The 18,647-nt window shown below is 36.7% G+C and overlaps 1 protein-coding gene across 1 annotated transcript in view; it reads right to left on the reverse strand.

Moving 5' to 3' along the window:
* Positions 1-3,240: 3,240 nt before the first annotated feature.
* The window catches only part of LOC131638859 (glycine cleavage system H protein 2, mitochondrial-like), a 28,045-nt gene continuing 12,638 nt past the window's right edge, over positions 3,241-18,647 (reverse strand). The window contains exon 4 of the mRNA XM_058909403.1: positions 3,241-3,482. Within this exon, the coding sequence (XP_058765386.1) occupies positions 3,241-3,482 (242 nt within the window). The remainder of the gene's footprint in view (positions 3,483-18,647) is intronic.

Below are 18,647 nucleotides of genomic sequence, written 5' to 3' on the forward strand. Positions count from 1 at the left end.
TCCAACCGTCCGCGTTGTTAAGAGACGCGTAGAACACAATCCTACCAAGAAAAGAAAGAGACGTTAGTGAAAAAGGTAATAGCATACATATTCCGACTAATGTGCTTTATTTAATTTTTACCGATTGTTATATATTCAATTTGTATAGTTTTTTCAATTTGTATTCCGATTGTTACAATACTTATTCAATTTTGGTGCATATTTTCGTTTTGTACATAACTTTTGAACCATGTATTCGTTTGTTGACTTCTTTACATGTAACTATACTATTTTGACGATTCGGGAGCTGTTCATTCACTTATCTTTACATTTCGGGACTGTTTTTTTATCGGTTTTGCTTCTGCCCATGATCAAAAGTCGGGCTTAGAGTCTGAATTTCGGAAAACCGACTTCATTTTTGAGTCCGTGAGGACGTTTTACCATAGCCATGTAAATTTCATTCAATTCCGACAACTTTCTTTTTTTTGACGCTTATTCTGATTTCATCGATTTCGATTCCGATTTACTTGTACATGCATGGTTTGACTTCCATTTGACTTGTATAGATTGTTAGCTTATTAATAGTTTACTAATGTGCTTTAGTTTGTTTGATACAGGTTCAATGGCTAGTAATCAAGAAAACCCACAAGAAAACTCACAAGATAGAGATGCTCCGGATACAAATCCTCCACCCGATACATCATCAAAAGAAGTTGCACGAGGCATCACTATTATGAAGGGACACTACAAAAAAAAAAGGTCTCCTGCCACGCCCAAGAAACCGAGGCTATATGCAAAATAACTGTGGCGTAACGCTGAGGCCACGGTTTGGCCACGGAAATCCAACTGTGGAGTATGCGGTCGTGGCCTAAAGTAAAGTCCACGGTTTTTTGGTATAGACCACGCCTTTTTGACAACCGTGGCTTTTTTAGGCCACGGTTTAGGTAGCTTGATTAAGGCCACGGTTTGTATTTGCCATGACTCCAAAACTGTGGCCATATGATAAAGCCACGGTTTCAATTTAACGTTTAACATACAGTTTTGTTTCAAGATATAGCCACGGTTTGGTTATAACTACTGATCTAAAACCATTGTTATATGTTATGCATTCTAAACCATTAATCTTACCACGGTTTATTTTTGTATCATTACATAAATATGTCATTATATATATATACAAATGCACATGCATTAATAATCAAAACCAATAATTATTACCAGCTGCATCAAATGATACAAATATCTATTGTTGACAATTGTTTTGAATGAGTTTTGGTAATGTTGAACAAACACAAATCGGTTCATGACAGAATTCAAACATCTTTTTATGACATCCTATGAGTGGTTGGTTCATGATTAGCTAAACTGTAAATATATATTTCACAACAACTAAAAATATAACAAATCTCCATGCTAGCTAGCCTACAATTTCACATTTCAGTAGGGCGGGGAGCTCCAGGTCCAATAGGGCGGGGAGCTTGACCATGTTAAATTCAGCTGCTAATGCTTGCAACCATTCATCGCCTTTAACTTCTTCTTTTCTTCTAATAACGTGTAAACTGCGATGGAGGTTATTAGCTAACATCAACAGTACTTCAAGAATATGTTAAATCAATATGCATGCCATGTATATCCAAGTTGTAAACAGTTTAAGACCATTAAATCAAATGGAGCAGCTATTTGTCATGTTTTTAGTGTGAAGCAAATTTACCATGTGTCACAAATGATCTTTCACCAAGTCGACATCTGAGAGATTGTGAGTTACAAGCTAAGAAGATTCCATTCTTCCCTGCATATGTTTCAAATCATTTTTACAATGCATTCACAAAATTAATCAACTTTACAATGCATTCACATGTAAGATAAATCAACCTTATTTATAAGTTGTTGTTGTTGTCACTAAAGTGAAACACAGAAGCTAACATGAAACACGAGTATAGAATTAAAATAGCAACTAAAAGAGTGCCTCACTTGATATGTTAGGATCCCTGCAAAAATTCTCAAGCTGTGTTTTGAGTTCCCGTTTGCTTGAAATAAGCCTCTCTGCAGCCTGAGAAAAATTAACATAAATACCATATACACACAAGGCATTGAAAAGTTCAATGATGTAAAGAAAATAAGGTAATGCTAGTATGATAAAAGGAAGAATCTCAAAAGACCACTAAGGTAATGCTGGTATTCTTTTGTTGCTGATTTTTGTAGTAGGAAAGTGTTTGTTTTCTTCTCTAGTTTTTGCTTCCTCATCATCATCACTATTATTATAATCACTTATTTGAACTCTCTTTCTTAGATGAATGAAGCTAATCACTATTATTATAATCACTTATTTGAACTGTCTTTCTTAGATGAATGAAGCTAATGGCTACACATTGTGGAGAATATATAATGGAATACAAAAGTCACATACACTATTGTTTTTCTTCATTTTTTAATTACACCCTGTGAAATTTAAAAGATGCTATTTTATTTAAGGCATCTTGCATGTGCATGCGACACAAAGGATATTATTAACACTTGGAGAGAAATAAATATAAATATTTTGTTGAGTGTTTCTTAAACTTTAAAATCTTGTGTATAAGAAAAACTAGTGATAAAAGTTATTCTTTTCTTCATGATGCTTCTTGTTTCAGCAAACTTGGTGTGCCTTCAAAAAATCTTTTTTCTCTTCTGTCTTGTGGACTTGTCTAACTAATACTTATGAATTATCAACTAATCTGTAACATTGATTTGATTTTCCTTATGAATTTAAATTGGTACCTTAAACAAAAACTACATGCATGGTAGAGAGAGATATTATAAAAGAAATATTTACTTACAACAGGACAGAGAAAGCCGTGACCTAGAGCATTAGAATTAATATTTGTCACTAAAACAATGTTGAGGTAGAAATGTCATGATGTGCAAAATAAACAAAAATACTTAATTAGCACAATTCTATTTCCACATTAAACTTAGAACTTACCACAAACCGAGCCACCTATGTGGCATTGTGATCCGCGATGCTTTTTGGAGTGATTTCAGTGAGAAGCAAAATTGCAACCTTGTTCAAATACAGAGAGGAGAGAAATCAGATCTCATGAAAAACAATTTGGAAACAATTTTATGACATTGGTGTCTCTGCTGTTTGTGTGTGTGTATAAAGGAACAGATAGTGACAAAACCAAGCAAGAGTCTAACATTAAGGTTTCAAAACAAAAGCGATGAATAATGAGATTATGTCACAAAATCTCATTGTGAATTAGGCGATAAAATAAAACTCACTTAACCGGGAGAGCTGTTGATCTCTTCATTAACTTCAACAACTTTTCCAGAAACCGGAGAGTTGGCGTCACTAGTTGCCTTCACACTTTCAACTGCACCAAAGGCATCTCCTTGTGTCACTGCTGCTCCAACTTCTGGGAGCTCAACGTACACAACATCGCCCAAATGATCTTGGGCGTGATCAGTTATGCCGACAGTTGCAGAATTTCCATCAACTTTCACCCATTCATGAGAATCACTGTCATACCCCAATTTTTGACCCTAAGATCATATATCATTCATATCCCAATTGTAGCAACCTGCCTAAAAATTTAGATTTTAGAGAGTCGCCACCTATTCTGAAGGGCGAATAGGAAACCCTACGTAGATACGAGATTCGGGGTAAGATACTATATTCAGGTCGAGGGAAGGTGTTAGGCACCCTCAACCCTTTCCTAAAGGCTAACATTTCAAAGATGCAGGTTTGTGGCAAAATATAAAGAAAAGTGACAAACAGAATAGGGTTAATAATTTTAATCATTGACATGATTAGGGTTTGAAGGAAGGGGATTGTAAAGAAATGTGGCAAACAGAATTTTAATGAGATGATTAAGATTTTGAAGAGGGGGACTCGCCTTGTTGCCAAGTGCCTACGTATCTCCTTATGGAGAATCAGAGTCAACGTAGTTCGGGGACAGGGTTGTACGCCTTAGAATTGATTATAGAGATTGTGTGAAGTTGTTTTGAAATTGTTTTGAGGCTCTTCGAATTGCCTATCGCAGTTTGAATTTGATTTGAAAGGGCATTTTGAGTTGCCCAGGATAAAAATCCTGTAGTATCGTGGTTTAGTGTATTTTAGATGTTTCGGGCGTACAACCCTGATTTGGCACAATTAACCGCAATGATCAATAGGTTTGATCACCATAGTTAAAAGATTGGGGTTTTGCACCATTACCAATTCAAATCGATTGATTCGATTATCACTAATAATGAATTAACGTATTTTATTATTTTATGAATTTGTATTTTTTTACTGTTACCTCTCATAACCGATTAATACGATTACAAATAATAACAAATTGATAAGGTATGCTAATCATCATAACCAATAAGATGGTTAAAACCATTTAGCAAAATAATGTTTATTTTAATTTATAGGATTTGATTAATTAAATTAATCGATTATTAATCATCGCGACCAATAGATTTAGTCGAAACGAATAATAAATTAAATCCTAAAACTTCGGCCAAGTGACCAATGGGATTGGGCGAACCCTAATACTAATCGCCTTTCTAGGGTTTTTTATGATTTTTAATAATTAAAGGCTGATTAAAATTAATTAAATTAAATAATCGAGAAAATAATCAAGAGAACAATTCTAAACCCAAATTATAGCCTAATCCTGATTTAATTATTCTAATCCTAATTTAATTAAGCTAATTAAATTAAATAATATTAATCAATATTTAACCTAAAAAATAAATAAAACAAATAAAAAATAAAAATATGTAGAAAAACCTGGTTTTAATCCTGTATGGGTGATCCTTGAAGCCTCACGGTACGTCTGCGCATCCCTAAGCGTCTGATCACCTCTGGTTGATATCTGATGGCTATGATGGTGGGTGCGCATCGTATTCAGCGCAGGTGAGGCATACCGGATCTAGAAAGCGTGTTATTCACACAAAAAAAGAAAGGTGAGGCTTCTGGGGATCGAACCCGTATTCTTAGAGTAACACAACATGCGCCTTGCCACTACACCACACTTGTTTCGCTGTTAAATGGTTACACTCAAACAATAATATACAAAAAACATTAAAATATGAAAAGAAACAAAAAGGAGACGCGCGCCCCCAGGGGTCATCTTCTCCAATCGTTGTTTTTCTGCAGAAACATGGAGGTATTTGCCCACGGTTTTTCACCGTGGCTGTAGCTACCCCTTGCTCGAACCTGCAATCCTTTGCCAAAATATACAAAATAATAGCCCAGATCAATTGTAATCGAGACCCTGAACCCAATGAAAGTCTCGATTTTGGCCAATTCTTCGTGTATCCAGAGTTCCCAATTCAGCACTTAGAAACCCTAGCCATGGCAATTCCTTCAACCTGCAACTGAACTCCAATTAAATCACCAGGAGGCATTAAAACATCATCATAAGCACAAATACATAATCAAATATCGTTAAAAGTGCGTGTATGTGTGAAATCGAAGTCGACAAATTTGATACAACTGTAACTCGGTCTGCACGCGATTCCGAAGACGTTGATGATCGAGAACGTTGCAGTTCGCTTCAGAAAACCATGAGGAGTTGACTGGTAACCTTGGAATGGCCTAAACCGAGCCCAATTTTGATCTGCAATTCCACTCTTTTCCACGTTTTTCTTGTTCTTAAGCAAAGGTTCCTGCCGCCAAAAAAGAGTCCTCTTCTTGTACCCGCCCTTCCTTATATATACATATGGCAGTTTTTTTTAGGTCAACCCAATTCAAGTGAATCTTTGAGATTAATATGGGGATTCTTTTTTTCTGCCAATCACGTTAGAATCTCCTCCCCCTCAAGATTGGCTCCTACTTAGTTTTACATTACTTGCAATATATTTTGGGCCTTATACATGACTTAAGTCCAAGCCCATGCATTTTTACTAATTTATTTCTAATTAATCTTTGAATTTTATGAATAAAATCAAAAATAAATTAATAAATATGAAATAAAATCAAGGTAAGGCATCAATAAACTTAGACGGCTCATATGAAGCCATACACATGTTTAGACATTAACTTAGGCCCAATAGCCCAAATTTCCAGGTTTGCTCACTTTGGTCCCTATGGATTTTTTTTTAAAAAATCAAGTAACTTGCACCATTCGTAACTTGCTCAATTTTCAACATTTTTAGGTGTTCTTGGACTTTCTGGAAAACCTAAAGAGTCCTCTAAACACTCCTTTTGGTTTCATCTCCATTGAAGCTTCCATGCTCAAGTTATGAGTTTTTACCTAAAAGGTATTTCTTGTTGACTTTTTTTGAAGACCTATAATCTCTCGTACCCTTCAGATGAAATAAGACGGGCAAATTTCGGGGTATGACACCAATCATTAATCAAGAGCTTCACTTGGAAGTTTTGTTTGTGGTGTTGCACTCACCTCATCAATAAGAGGGATCGTCAAGCACCAATGATTGTTTATCTTGTATGCATATTATACTAACCCAAATACCAAAAATATTGCTTTGTTTCTTTGTAGGCTTTTGTTTTGTAGGTACCAAGCCAAGACATGCAATAAACAAGGCATTTTCCACATTTTGGTCTGGTGAAATCGATTTCCCTCTTGGGTAAATCGATTTCCCTACAACAATTTTCAACAAAATCACATTCTGGACAGCATGAAATCGATTTCCCTCCTGGGCAAATCGATTTCCCTAGTGTATTTTGCGCCAAATTCTCTTCTGGAACAGAGTGAAATCGATTTCACTCCTGGGGGAAATCGATTTCCTTAAGGCGAAATTCAAAAAAAATAGAGAGGGAAGCTTGATTTGATTTTGGCACCTATTTTCTTTGACCATTTTTGTCATTTTACCAATTTTCCACCTCACCAAAATAACCCCTTCATTAAACCCACTTAAATCTCATTTTACCATTTTTTACCATTTAAATTCCACTTAAATACCAATTAAACACAAATTAATTACCAAACACAAAAAGACCAAACTACCACTACTCTTGCTCTAATTCTATAAATAGAGACCTCTACTCTCTCATTTCTCAAGCTTTGAGAGCCAAAAAACCCCTTGTAATTTCTCTTCTCATCCCTACCAAATTCACCAAAGCTCTTTGTTCTTTCATAAAGTTTGTGAGTCACACCTTGAACCTCACAAACTTTGAGCTAAACCACCATCCATTTCACTCTTTTTTCTTCATATTGTTGAGAGATCAAGATTTGTGTTGGTGATTCTTGAAGTGGATCTAAGTTTTGTTCAAGAATTGGTAATTTTCATCATCCTTTTTCATCTACCATAATGTGATTCTTTTGTGCTTGTGTGTGATGCATCTTTGATACTATATTGGTCCTATTTGATGGTGATTTGATGGAAAATTCGTGCTCCAATTGATATGTGATCATAAGGTGTTTGTATGTTTGCTTAAGTCAAGTTTTATGCTTCTTAATGCTGATTTTTTGAAAACTGCACTGAGGAAATCGATTTCCTCCTTAGGGAAATCGATTTCCATTCCGTTTCTGCGCCAGATTTGAAAACCTGCATTAAGGAAATCGATTTCCTCCTTAGGCAAATCGATTTCCCCTGGGACAAAATGTGTTTTTTGCCTTTTTTATGCTTGTTTTGGCTTCCTTCTTCCTCCACTTCATTAATATCATTGGATCTAGGATGTTGATAGGTTTGAAATGACAAAATCCATAATATTAGATGAATGATATTAATGATAGTGTGAGTTGATTATCTTTATGCATTTTATCTTCTTCATCTTCTTTTTTTCTTTTGATCGATGAAAGTCTTAATACTTTGAGAATTCTTATGGATTCTTAGCAAAGACTAGATCGTTACCTATTTTCTTTTCGTGCGGTATTGCTTTCGGAGAATGATCTACATATCATTTCTCTCGCATGCATTAGCACATAAAGTTTTGACCGGCCTCGTTGTAGGGTGATTTCTACATAAATCACTTGGCGATCTGCTTAACATAGCGCAATATTTCGTGTCCCGAATCAAAAAAGATCAAATATGGAAGAGAATTGTATGCGGTTGATTTAAGACTTATGGAGGTTTATCGTGTAGTCGCTATGATTTTATCAAGCTTCTGATAAATGTCCATTAAATTTAAATCCGAGAACATCCTTCACTCACCATCGATCTTTCTTACTAACTTTGATAACATACTTGACAAGTTTCAAGATGGTTATCTTTAACATCTAACAACTAACTTTAATTTCCGCACTTTATTATACCGCTCTTTATATTTCTCGCTTTATTGCTTTATTTTATCATTTCATCATATTTACATTCCGCTATTTTTCCTTTGTCCATTTGGACGTTTATATTCCGCTATTTTCTCTTTGTCCATTTGGACATATGTTTACGTTTCCGCCATTTTCTCTTTGTCCACTTGGACCATACTTTACTTTTATGCTAAAACACTAATAAACAACAAAAATCTAAAAAACACATAAGGCTCTCTTTTGGACTATTGGTTACTATCCCTAGCATTTTGGAGACTCGAACTTATGGACTTAGGACCTCTGGACTCTCATTCTGTTATTACTCTGTGATTGTTCTGTCTGTCTGGCATTGGATTGTTGTCTGTTTGTGTATGCAGGTATTTCCTTGAAAGCCCTTGATGGTTAATTCCAAGGCATTGAGATAAGGATTTTACCCGAAAACAACCGTTACTCTGCCCGATTTTCGTCAGAATTTTAATGTGCTTAATGCAAAGTGGTGCTAAGATAATAAATTCATCTGGATCCCCAAGTGATAATGTTGGCTTAGTATTGATATTCCAAAGGATGGGAAATCTACCTTGACTCATAATGTCAAGTGTTGGCTTCTTCTTCGGTTAGACCGTTTCTCTCCTTAGCTTTTATTTTACGCAATAGGATAGCCTCTTCATCTCCTCCCATTCTTAAATTTTCAAAATCTTCTCCCTTTTTCAAAAAAAACCTTCTTATGTTTGCAATCTTTTCAAAACCTTTTTTTCTTAAAATATCTTTTGCCCTTAGTGGCCTTTTCTTCTTTTCTTCAAAAGTTTAGACACTGTTAATTGTCGAAACGAGTGGTTATAAAAAGCTTAACGCTTAACGCTTTTCTCCATTGCACCGAGGAGGTATGTAGGCACAAAGCTTAACGCTTTGCCGAGCTTATTTTAAAAATAAAACAAACCCTTTTTTAGCACACACGACACAGATTTTCAAAAAGGTTCCTATGGAATACCACAGATATGAGGGGTGCTTAAAACCTTCCCCTCATATAATCAACACCCGAACCTGAGTTCTCTTTCTTGTTTTAAAAACAAAACTTTGGGTTTTTTGTTCTTTTCCCTTTTCCTTTGAAAAAATAAAGCGCGGTGGCGATTTCAAACGAAATATTGATTCGAGTCAATCCTATGGCTTCGATATCAGATTTTCCCCGCTACAGAAAAATGGCGACTTCACTGGGGATCCAGTTTTAAGTGTGTTAAGCCTATTTTTGTTTATCTGTGTGTTTTATTTGTATATATTGTTGTGTGATTTGTTTGTTTATTTTCTTTTTTTTCTTTTTGGTGCTCGATGGTTCCTCTGTGATGAGATAAAGTTCTAACCCGGACTTTGGTGAGTAACTTGAGATAGGAGGTGGTAAGACCAATAGTCGCATGTCAGGAGCAATCCTTACCATGTGTGTCATATGGTGGAACCCCAATCAGTGGAGGCCTCATGGAAGGTAGTAGATGTTGTTACGAACCATCGTAAGAACGCTATTACTTTCAATAGTGAGTGTCCGTAGAAGCTGAATGGCCTAGAACCTTTTAACCCATCTAAGCCTTTTTAGGATGTAGTGCAGAAACAAGATCAAGTACCAATTTGAGCTTGTTGTCATGCGATACTACGCTCAGACGAGGTCTTTTTAGGCATATTATTGGCGCCCATTTGCAATTGTGCGTGCCGGTAGTATCCGATAGAAGATTGAAAACTCTGGGAACCTTTGTAGAACCCGATCGGCAGGTACAAAATTCCCTAGATCATACCTTTTGGGATGGTTGGACCCATGGCTCCATGCTCGTAACGTCGAACCTTTGAACTATGATCTTATGTGACCTTGCATGCTCTTGGTTGTGGTTGATGCATAAACCATGCATTCATGCATCCATGAAAACTCTTTTTCTTTTGATTTTCAAGGAACTTAGAGGTCTTTCCTTGTAAACATCATAAGTTTCATCAAACTCAATGGATCTTGGGTGTTGATGGGGTGAAAATTCTAATCCACCAAAATGGATGATTGATTTTGATGATAACTTAATCAAAGCTTTAGTCCAATGTTGAGTGTTTACAAGTTAATATCTTAAGTTCCTTGAAACTCAAAAATAAAAAACAAAAAAACAAATCATCTGCATTGCATGCATCATTCTGCATTTGGTTCTGCTTTCTAAAGGAATTCTCCAGAGCCTTATTTCCTTTCTCCTGGTATCATCAGTACAACACTCTTGCTAAGAAGAAATGGAAAGCATCAAACAAGAGATTCTTGAACTCCGTGAAGAGGTGGTTACTTTGAAGGCTGGTATGGAGCATCTGACTGCTCTGGTTGAGGCTTTAGTTGCTGCCCAAGTCAATCCTTCTATGATGGAAGAAAGGATGGCAAAGGTCTTTCTTGAAACTCTGAACTCATCCTTTCCTAAGGGGATAGTAGTCCGTACACCTACTGACTCCCATGGAGAGGTGGATATGAATGCGCTTCTAGAAAATGATGTCCGAAAGGAGTGTTTGCTTGAAGAAGGTAACTCAGTTGGTAGTGTGAAGAAGTTTGATAATGACTTTTCAAAAAAGAGAATCAGGGGAGGAAACGATCATCATCAACATCAGCATGTTTCCTATGTCATTCATGTATCCAATTCAGTTCATGCAATTCCAGATTATCAGTAGAGTACTCGTCAACAAGCTCTTCCACCGAACGAGCAAAATCAATCTCAAAAGGGGAATTTTGATCCCATCCCCATGACTTACACAGAATTGTACCCTGCTTTGATTCGTAAGAATTTGGTTCAGACAAGGTCACCACCTCCAATTCCAGAGGAGATTCCATGGTGGTACAATGCTGATGTTACTTGCGATTTTCATCAGGATGCTTCCAGACACAGTTTAGAAGATTGTTGGGCTCTAAAGGTTGAAGTTCAAAGATTGACTCGTACTGGTATTTTGTCTTTCCGAGACATTGGCCCTAATGTTCAAAACAATCCCTTGCCAAAGCATGAATGAAGATCTATTAGTGGCAGCCCTGAAGTTCGAAAGATGTTTCCTTCAGTACAAACCCAGATGGAGAGAGTTTTCTCAGTTTTTGGTATTCTTACTAAATTCCATTTGTAATATTTCTTGTTTTTCAATGCATTGTTTGCATGTAGAAACTTGTTTGTTTTTGAATGTTAATGCTAATGCAATGATAATGTTTGTCTTGAAGTAATCCATTCGTTTCACTCATGTTTATTTGTTTTTATGCATTATGATACCAATTACTTTTGCCAAACTCTTGCTTATGCAAAGATTGGAAGGAGGATGATGATCTGAAAATGCAAAATTTCTGGTTGTATGCTTTTGAATAAAACCCTGCTGATGATGTACAGGCATTGTTTCAAATTCCCAAACACTGGAGATATAAGGAAGATAATCCCTTGTTAACCCCTTTGAGCCTTGAAGTAGGAGTTTCTTTTCTGAACGAAAAAACCCTAATTTTTAACCTGGGGCAGGGTAGTGTTCAATTGATTTGACCGAGTGTTCATATTTCAAAAAGGATTGTGCATCTAAGAGTCGAATACGTCATATCCACATCAAAGGATGGATCATGGGAAACCACAATGGTTATTCCCCGTGCATCAAAAGGCTGGAAAATGTGAAACCACAATGGTTATCCTCCATCCGCCAAAGAAATGAGGCAGTCAGAACCCTCTCAACAAGTCAAGACAAAGTCAATGTCACACGATTTGTACAAATCAAAAGAATAAAAAGCAAAGAAAAAAGAAAGAAGAAAAAAGCTCGCTAAGTCAAAAACTTGAAAACAAGTGACTTAGGCAAAAGTTAGAGCATCCCGCTGGACGACCAATTCAAAAGAATCAGTCCAGGAAAAAGTTAAGGAAATAAATAAATAATAAAAAAAAAAGAAAAGAGTGAAAAGTGAAAAGAAAGGACTACAAAGCAAAAGTCCTCAAAAATGAACAAATCTGTGTGAATACAAAAACGAAAACAAAAAGAGGTGACTGCTACTCCCAAGAAAGTTTCATTGGATCTTTAATGGCACAAAATCCTTTTGAGAGATGAATAGTCATGTTGAGTTGACTGAACATAGGACTGGAGAACATCACGAAGTTGGGATGGGCTAAATAAACTTTGAGCCTAAAAATCTTTTTTTCTAAAAACCGTGAACCAGGCCACGTTACAATCCTCAAAAGTCCTAATTGAAGCAGGGTTTATTTCGAAAGCATACTTAAACAAGAAAGCGTTCCTGACTCCTATCGGTTATACTGAAAACTTGTGTTGGTATCATATGCATAAAAAACAAAAAAAAATCAATGTCATTCCTTAACCAGTGTTTCATTCACAAGGTTTTGCGACATCTTTTTGAAACTTCAAGACTTACATAATTGTTGCATTTTCATTATCATTCTCAGAATAAACACTTTTCTGCTTGTAAACATTTGTTTGACATCCAGGAAGTTTACATCTGATCATCAGTAGAAAACTAAAACATTGCCAGGGCATGTTGTTTTCCCAGTATAATGCTTTTACAAGTTTGATTACCATCATGGGGCAAAGCTCGAAGACTTTGTCGAGTAAAAGAATGTGCCAAGTTTAGTCAACCTGGGGCAGCTACGTCGAGATTTGACAAATCTCTCCAAAAATCTGTTGATCTGGGGCAGATTATTCCAAGTCTTCATGATGCCAAGGATCTCTATGAACCTTTTTGAGGTAGTTTCCTTTCATAGACTATGTAGTCTGGGGCAAGTTGTGAATCAGAAGTTACCTTGATCACCTCATTAGCTTGAAGTACAAAGGTTGTTGCCATGATTAGTCTAGAGTATGTCACTCTCTACCAAGAAGTTTTGAGACAACGGTTGACTGTTGGGTTTTCTTTCTCACCTTGTGTTGAGTTTTGAACTAAAATCCCCCGCATGTTAACTTGTTTGCTTTGATGTTAACTTCTTAGATCCTCTACAAGTTTGGAATGGTGATTTTCTCCAAAGAAATTTTCTCTGATTCCCCATAATAGAGCTTGATGTGTTGTCCAATCTTTTTGATAAGAAGAAGATGATCTGTAAATTCCTTGAAGAGATTGATAATCCCCACTGAGTTTGGTCCTCGTGGAAGAATTTTGCTTCGGTGTTCCTCCTCAGCTCACTTGTCAGGATGGAATTAATCCCCAGTTGAGTTTATTCCTCAAGGGGCAAAGCTTTGTTTGGCCGTTTCTATCCAGTTTGTTCTTGGAGTTGAACTTTGGCCTCTTGCAATACTATTTTGAACCTCTCTAGGCTGGGAAACCTAGATTGAGGAGGCATTTATTTTGCACCTCTTAAGGATTATGCTTTCCTCAACAATGGAAAATTCATTTGTGATTGATGTTCTTATCAGATTTTGAAAGGCTTATTTCCCAGAAGTGTTGTCATTACACTCCGTTGGAATTTGTACTTGAAAGCAAGGGGCAGGTTCTGTCCTTAGCATGTTTTGTTGACAACAAATGCAAGCCTCTTTATTTGAGCAAGTTTGTATGTCTCCACATATATTAATCTTATCTTCCAATCAAGTGATAATCTCTCATACTTTATGAACTTCTCGATTCCAAGTGGAAGAAGCTCAGCAAATAGTAAGTCTCTTCAGTGTAAGTGACAGTTTGCATCCAAATGGAAGAAGCTCGGCAAATGGTAAGTCCCTTCATCAGAAGTGACAGTTTGCATCCAGTTCCTTTTCTCAAGCCATGTCCTTGATTAAAGAAGAAGTTGATCCCTATTCTTAGCGGCAGCTTATTATTCTCAGTAGCTCATCGTCAACTATTGAGGCGGTAATTCAATTTTCTCCCACCTTCAACTATTGAGTTGGTAGCTCACCTTCAGTGGAACGTTGGTGTATCTTGTTATCTTCATCGTCAGTGGTACGGTGGTATATCTCTTCACACCTTCAGTGGAACGTTGGTATGTGTTATCGTCAGTGGTAGGTCGATGAATTATCTCTTTTTATATCATCAGTGGTACGGTGGTATATCTCTTCATACCTTCAGTGGAACGTTGGTATGTGTTATCGTCAGTGGTACATCGATACATCTCTTTCATCGTAAGTGGTACGTCGATGAATTATCTCTTTTTATATCATCAGTGGTACAGTGGTATATCACTTCATACCTTCAGTGGAACGTTGGTATGTGTTATCGTCAGTGGTACGGCGGTACATTTCTTTCATCGTCAGTGGTGCATCGATGAATTATCTCTCTTTATATCATCAGTGGTACGGTGGTATATCTCTTCATACCTTCAGTGGAACGTTGGTATGTGTTATCGTTAGTGGTACGGCGATACATCTCTTTCTACCTCCAGTGGGACGTTGGTAGTTCACCTTCAGTGGAACGTTGGTGTATTTTGTTATCTTCAACGTCAGTGGTACGTCGATGTATTTTTCTTCAATACCTTCAGTGGAACGTTGGTATGTGTTATCGTTAGTGGTACGGCGATACATCTCTTTCTACCTCCAGTGGGACGTTGGTAGTTCACCTTCAGTGGAACGTTGGTGTATTTTGTTATCTTCATCTTCAGTGGTACGTCGATGTATTTTTCTTCAATACCTTCAGTGGAACGTTGGTATGAGTTATCGTTAGTGGTACGGCGATACCTCTCTTTCTACCTCCAGTGGGACGTTGGTAGTTCACCTTCAGTGGAACGTTGTTGTATTTTGTTATCTTCATCGTCAGTGGTACGTCGATGTATTTTTCTTCAATACCTTCAGTGGAACGTTGGTATGTGTTATCGTTAGTGGTACGGCGATACATCTCTTTCTACCTCCAGTGGGACGATGGCAGTTCACCTTCAGTGGAACGTTGGTGTATTTTGTTATCTTCATCGTCAGTGGTACGTCGATGTATTTTCTCTTCAATACCTTCAGTGAAACGTTGGTATGTGTTATCGTTAGTGGTACGACGATACATCTCTTTCTACCTCCAGTGGGACGTTGGTAGTTCACCTTCAGTGGAACGTTGGTGTATTTTGTTATCTTCATCGTCAGTGGTACGTCGATGTATTTTTCTTCAATACCTTCAGTGGAACGTTGGTATGTGTTATCGTTAGTGGCACGGCGATACATCTCTTTCTACCTCCAGTGGGACGTTGGTAGTTCACCTTCAGTGGAACGTGGGTGTATTTTGTTATCTTCATCGTCACTGGTACGTCGATGCATTTCTATTCATATCATCAGTGGAACGATGGTGTGTTCTCTGTTAACGAAGGATAGGTATTCTGATTCCTCAGTGAAAGAGGATGCATATTTCTCATCCCCAGTGAAAGAGGATGTCCCCTTTTCTCACCCTAGTGAAAGGTGATGCTTTAACCTCTCTGGCGCGAAATGTTTTCCCCAGTGAAGTTTCTTTTCCCAGCAAAGTTTCGTCTCTCCAACAAATTCTTATCTTCCCCAGTGGAATTCTTCCCACAGAGACATTTTGTGTTCCCAGTGGATTTCCTTTGCATCCCCAGTGTTGCTATGTTTCATCATCATCATATGCATTCATTAATCCTTTGCATTGCATCTTAGGATCAAAAATTGTGTGTTTTATATATTTAAGTCTCTTCAATCTCGTCAAAACGAAGATTTGCAATCATCATACCTCCGGATCGAAGAAACTTAAATAGGGGCATCTGTCATACCCCAATTTTTGACCCTATGATCATATATCATTCATATCCCAATCATTAATCAAGAGCTTCACTTGGAAGTTTTGTTTGTGGTGTTGCACTCACCTCATCAATAAGAGGGACCGTCAATTACCAATGATTGTTTATCTTGTATGCATATTATACTAACCCAAATACCAAAAATATTGCTTTGTTTCTTTGTAGGCTTTTGTTTTGTAGGTACCAAGCCAAGACATGCAATAAACAAGGCATTTTCCACATTTTGGACTGATGAAATCGATTTCCCTCTTGGGTAAATCGATTTCCCTACAGCAATTTTCAACAAAATCACATTCTGGACAGCATGAAATCGATTTCCCTCCTGGGCAAATCGATTTCCCTAGTGTATTTTGCGCCAAATTCTCTTCTGGAACAGAGTAAAATCGATTTCACTCCTGGGGGAAATCGATTTCCTTAAGGCGAAATTCAAAAAAAATAGAGAGGGAAGCTTGATTTGATTTTGGCACCTATTTTCTTTGACCATTTTTGTCATTTTACCAAATTTCCACCTCACCTAAATAACCCCTTCATTAAACCCACTTAAATCTCATTTTACTATTTTTTACCATTTAAATTCCACTTAAATACCAATTAAACACAAATTAATTACCAAACACAAAAAGACCAAACTACCACTACTCTTGCTCCAATTCTATAAATAGAGACCTATACTCTCTCATTTCTCAAGCTTTGAGAGCCAAAAAACCCCTTGCAATTTCTCTTCTCATCCCTACCAAATTCACCAAAGCTCTTTGTTCTTTCATAAAGTTTGTGAGTCACACCTTGAACCTCACAAACTTTGAGCTAAACCACCATCCATTTCACTCTTTTTTCTTCATATTGTTGAGAGATCAAGATTTGTGTTGGTGATTCTTGAAGTGGATCTAAGTTTTGTTCAAGAATTGGTAATTTTCATCATCCTTTTTCATCTACCATAATGTGATTCTTTTGTGCTTGTGTGTGATGCATCTTTGATGCTATATTGGTCCTATTTGATGGTGATTTGATGGAAAATTCGTGCTCCAATTGATATGTGATCATAAGGTGTTTGTATGTTTGCTTAAGTCAAGTTTTATGCTTCTTAATGCTGATTTTTTGAAAACTGCACTGAGGAAATCGATTTCCTCCTTAGGGAAATCGATTTCCATTCCGTTTCTGCGCCAGATTTGAAAACCTGCATTAAGGAAATCGATTTCCTCCTTAGGCAAATCGATTTCCCCTGGGACAAAATGTGTTTTTTGCCTTTTTTATGCTTGTTTTGGCTTCCTTCTTCCTCCACTTCATTAATATCATTGGATCTAGGATGTTGATAGGTTTGAAATGACCAAATCCATAATATTAGATGAATGATATTAATGATAGTGTGAGTTGATTATCTTTATGCATTTTATCTTCTTCATCTTCTTTTTTTCTTTTGATCGATGAAAGTCTTAATACTTTGAGAATTCTTATGGATTCTTAGTAAAGACTAGATCGTTACCTATTTTCTTTTCGTGCGGTATTGCTTTCGGAGAATGATCTACATATCATTTCTCTCGCATGCATTAGCACATAAAGTTTTGACCGGCCTCGTTGTAGGGTGATTTCTACATAAATCACTTGGCGATCTGCTTAACATAGCGCAACATTTCGTGTCCCGAATCAAAAAAGATCAAATATGGAAGAGAATTGTATGCGGTTGATTTAAGACTTATGGAGGTTTATCGTGTAGTCGCTATGATTTTATCAAGCTTCTGATAAATGTCCATTAAATTTAAATCCGAGAACATCCTTCACTCACCATCGATCTTTCTTACTAACTTTGATAACATACTTGACAAGTTTCAAGATGGTTATCTTTAACATCTAACAACTAACTTTAATTTCTGCACTTTATTATACCGCTCTTTATATTTCTCGCTTTATTGCTTTATTTTATCATTTCATCATATTTACATTCCGCTATTTTTCCTTTGTCCATTTGGACGTTTATATTCCGCTATTTTCTCTTTGTCCATTTGGACATATGTTTACGTTTCCGCCATTTTCTCTTTGTCCACTTGGACCATACTTTACTTTTATGCTAAAACACTAATAAACAACAAAAATCTAAAAAACACATAAGGCTCTCTTTTGGACTATTGGTTACTATCCCTAGCATTTTGGAGACTCGGACTTATGGACTTAGGACCTCTAGACTCTCATTCTGTTATTACTCTGTGATTGTTCTGTCTGTCTGGCATTGGATTGTTGTCTGTTTGTGTATGCAGGTATTTCCTTGAAAGCCCTTGATGGTTAATTCCAAGGCATTGAGATAAGGATTTTACCCGAAAACAGCCGTTACTCTGCCCGATTTTCGTCAGAATTTTAATGTGCTTAATGCAAAGTGGTGCTAAGATAATAAATTCATCTGGATCCCCAAGTGATAATGTTGGTTTAGTATTGATATTCCAAAGGATGTGAAATCTACCTTGACTCATAATGTCAAGTGTTGGCTTCTTCTTCGGTTAGACCGTTTCTCTCCTTAGCTTTTATTTTACGCAATAGGATAGCCTCTTCATCTCCTCCCATTCTTAAATTTTCAAAATCTTCTCCCTTTTTCAAAAAAAACCTTCTTATGTTTGCAATCTTTTCAAAACCTTTTTTTTCTTAAAATATCTTTTGCCCTTAGTGGCCTTTTCTTCTTTTCTTCAAAAGTTTAGACACTGTTAATTGTCGAAACGAGTGGTTATACCCCACGATTTTGAAATTGATTGATATAATAAGATCTTTTCCGCGTGAGAGAGCTAGTGGCATACTCGTTGATTTCATCCGAGTTGGAGCCCTTCTTTCATTTGCGATGCAA

This window comes from Vicia villosa, unplaced genomic scaffold, assembly GCF_029867415.1.
Source record: "Vicia villosa cultivar HV-30 ecotype Madison, WI unplaced genomic scaffold, Vvil1.0 ctg.002453F_1_1, whole genome shotgun sequence".
Lineage (NCBI taxonomy): Eukaryota > Viridiplantae > Streptophyta > Magnoliopsida > Fabales > Fabaceae > Vicia > Vicia villosa.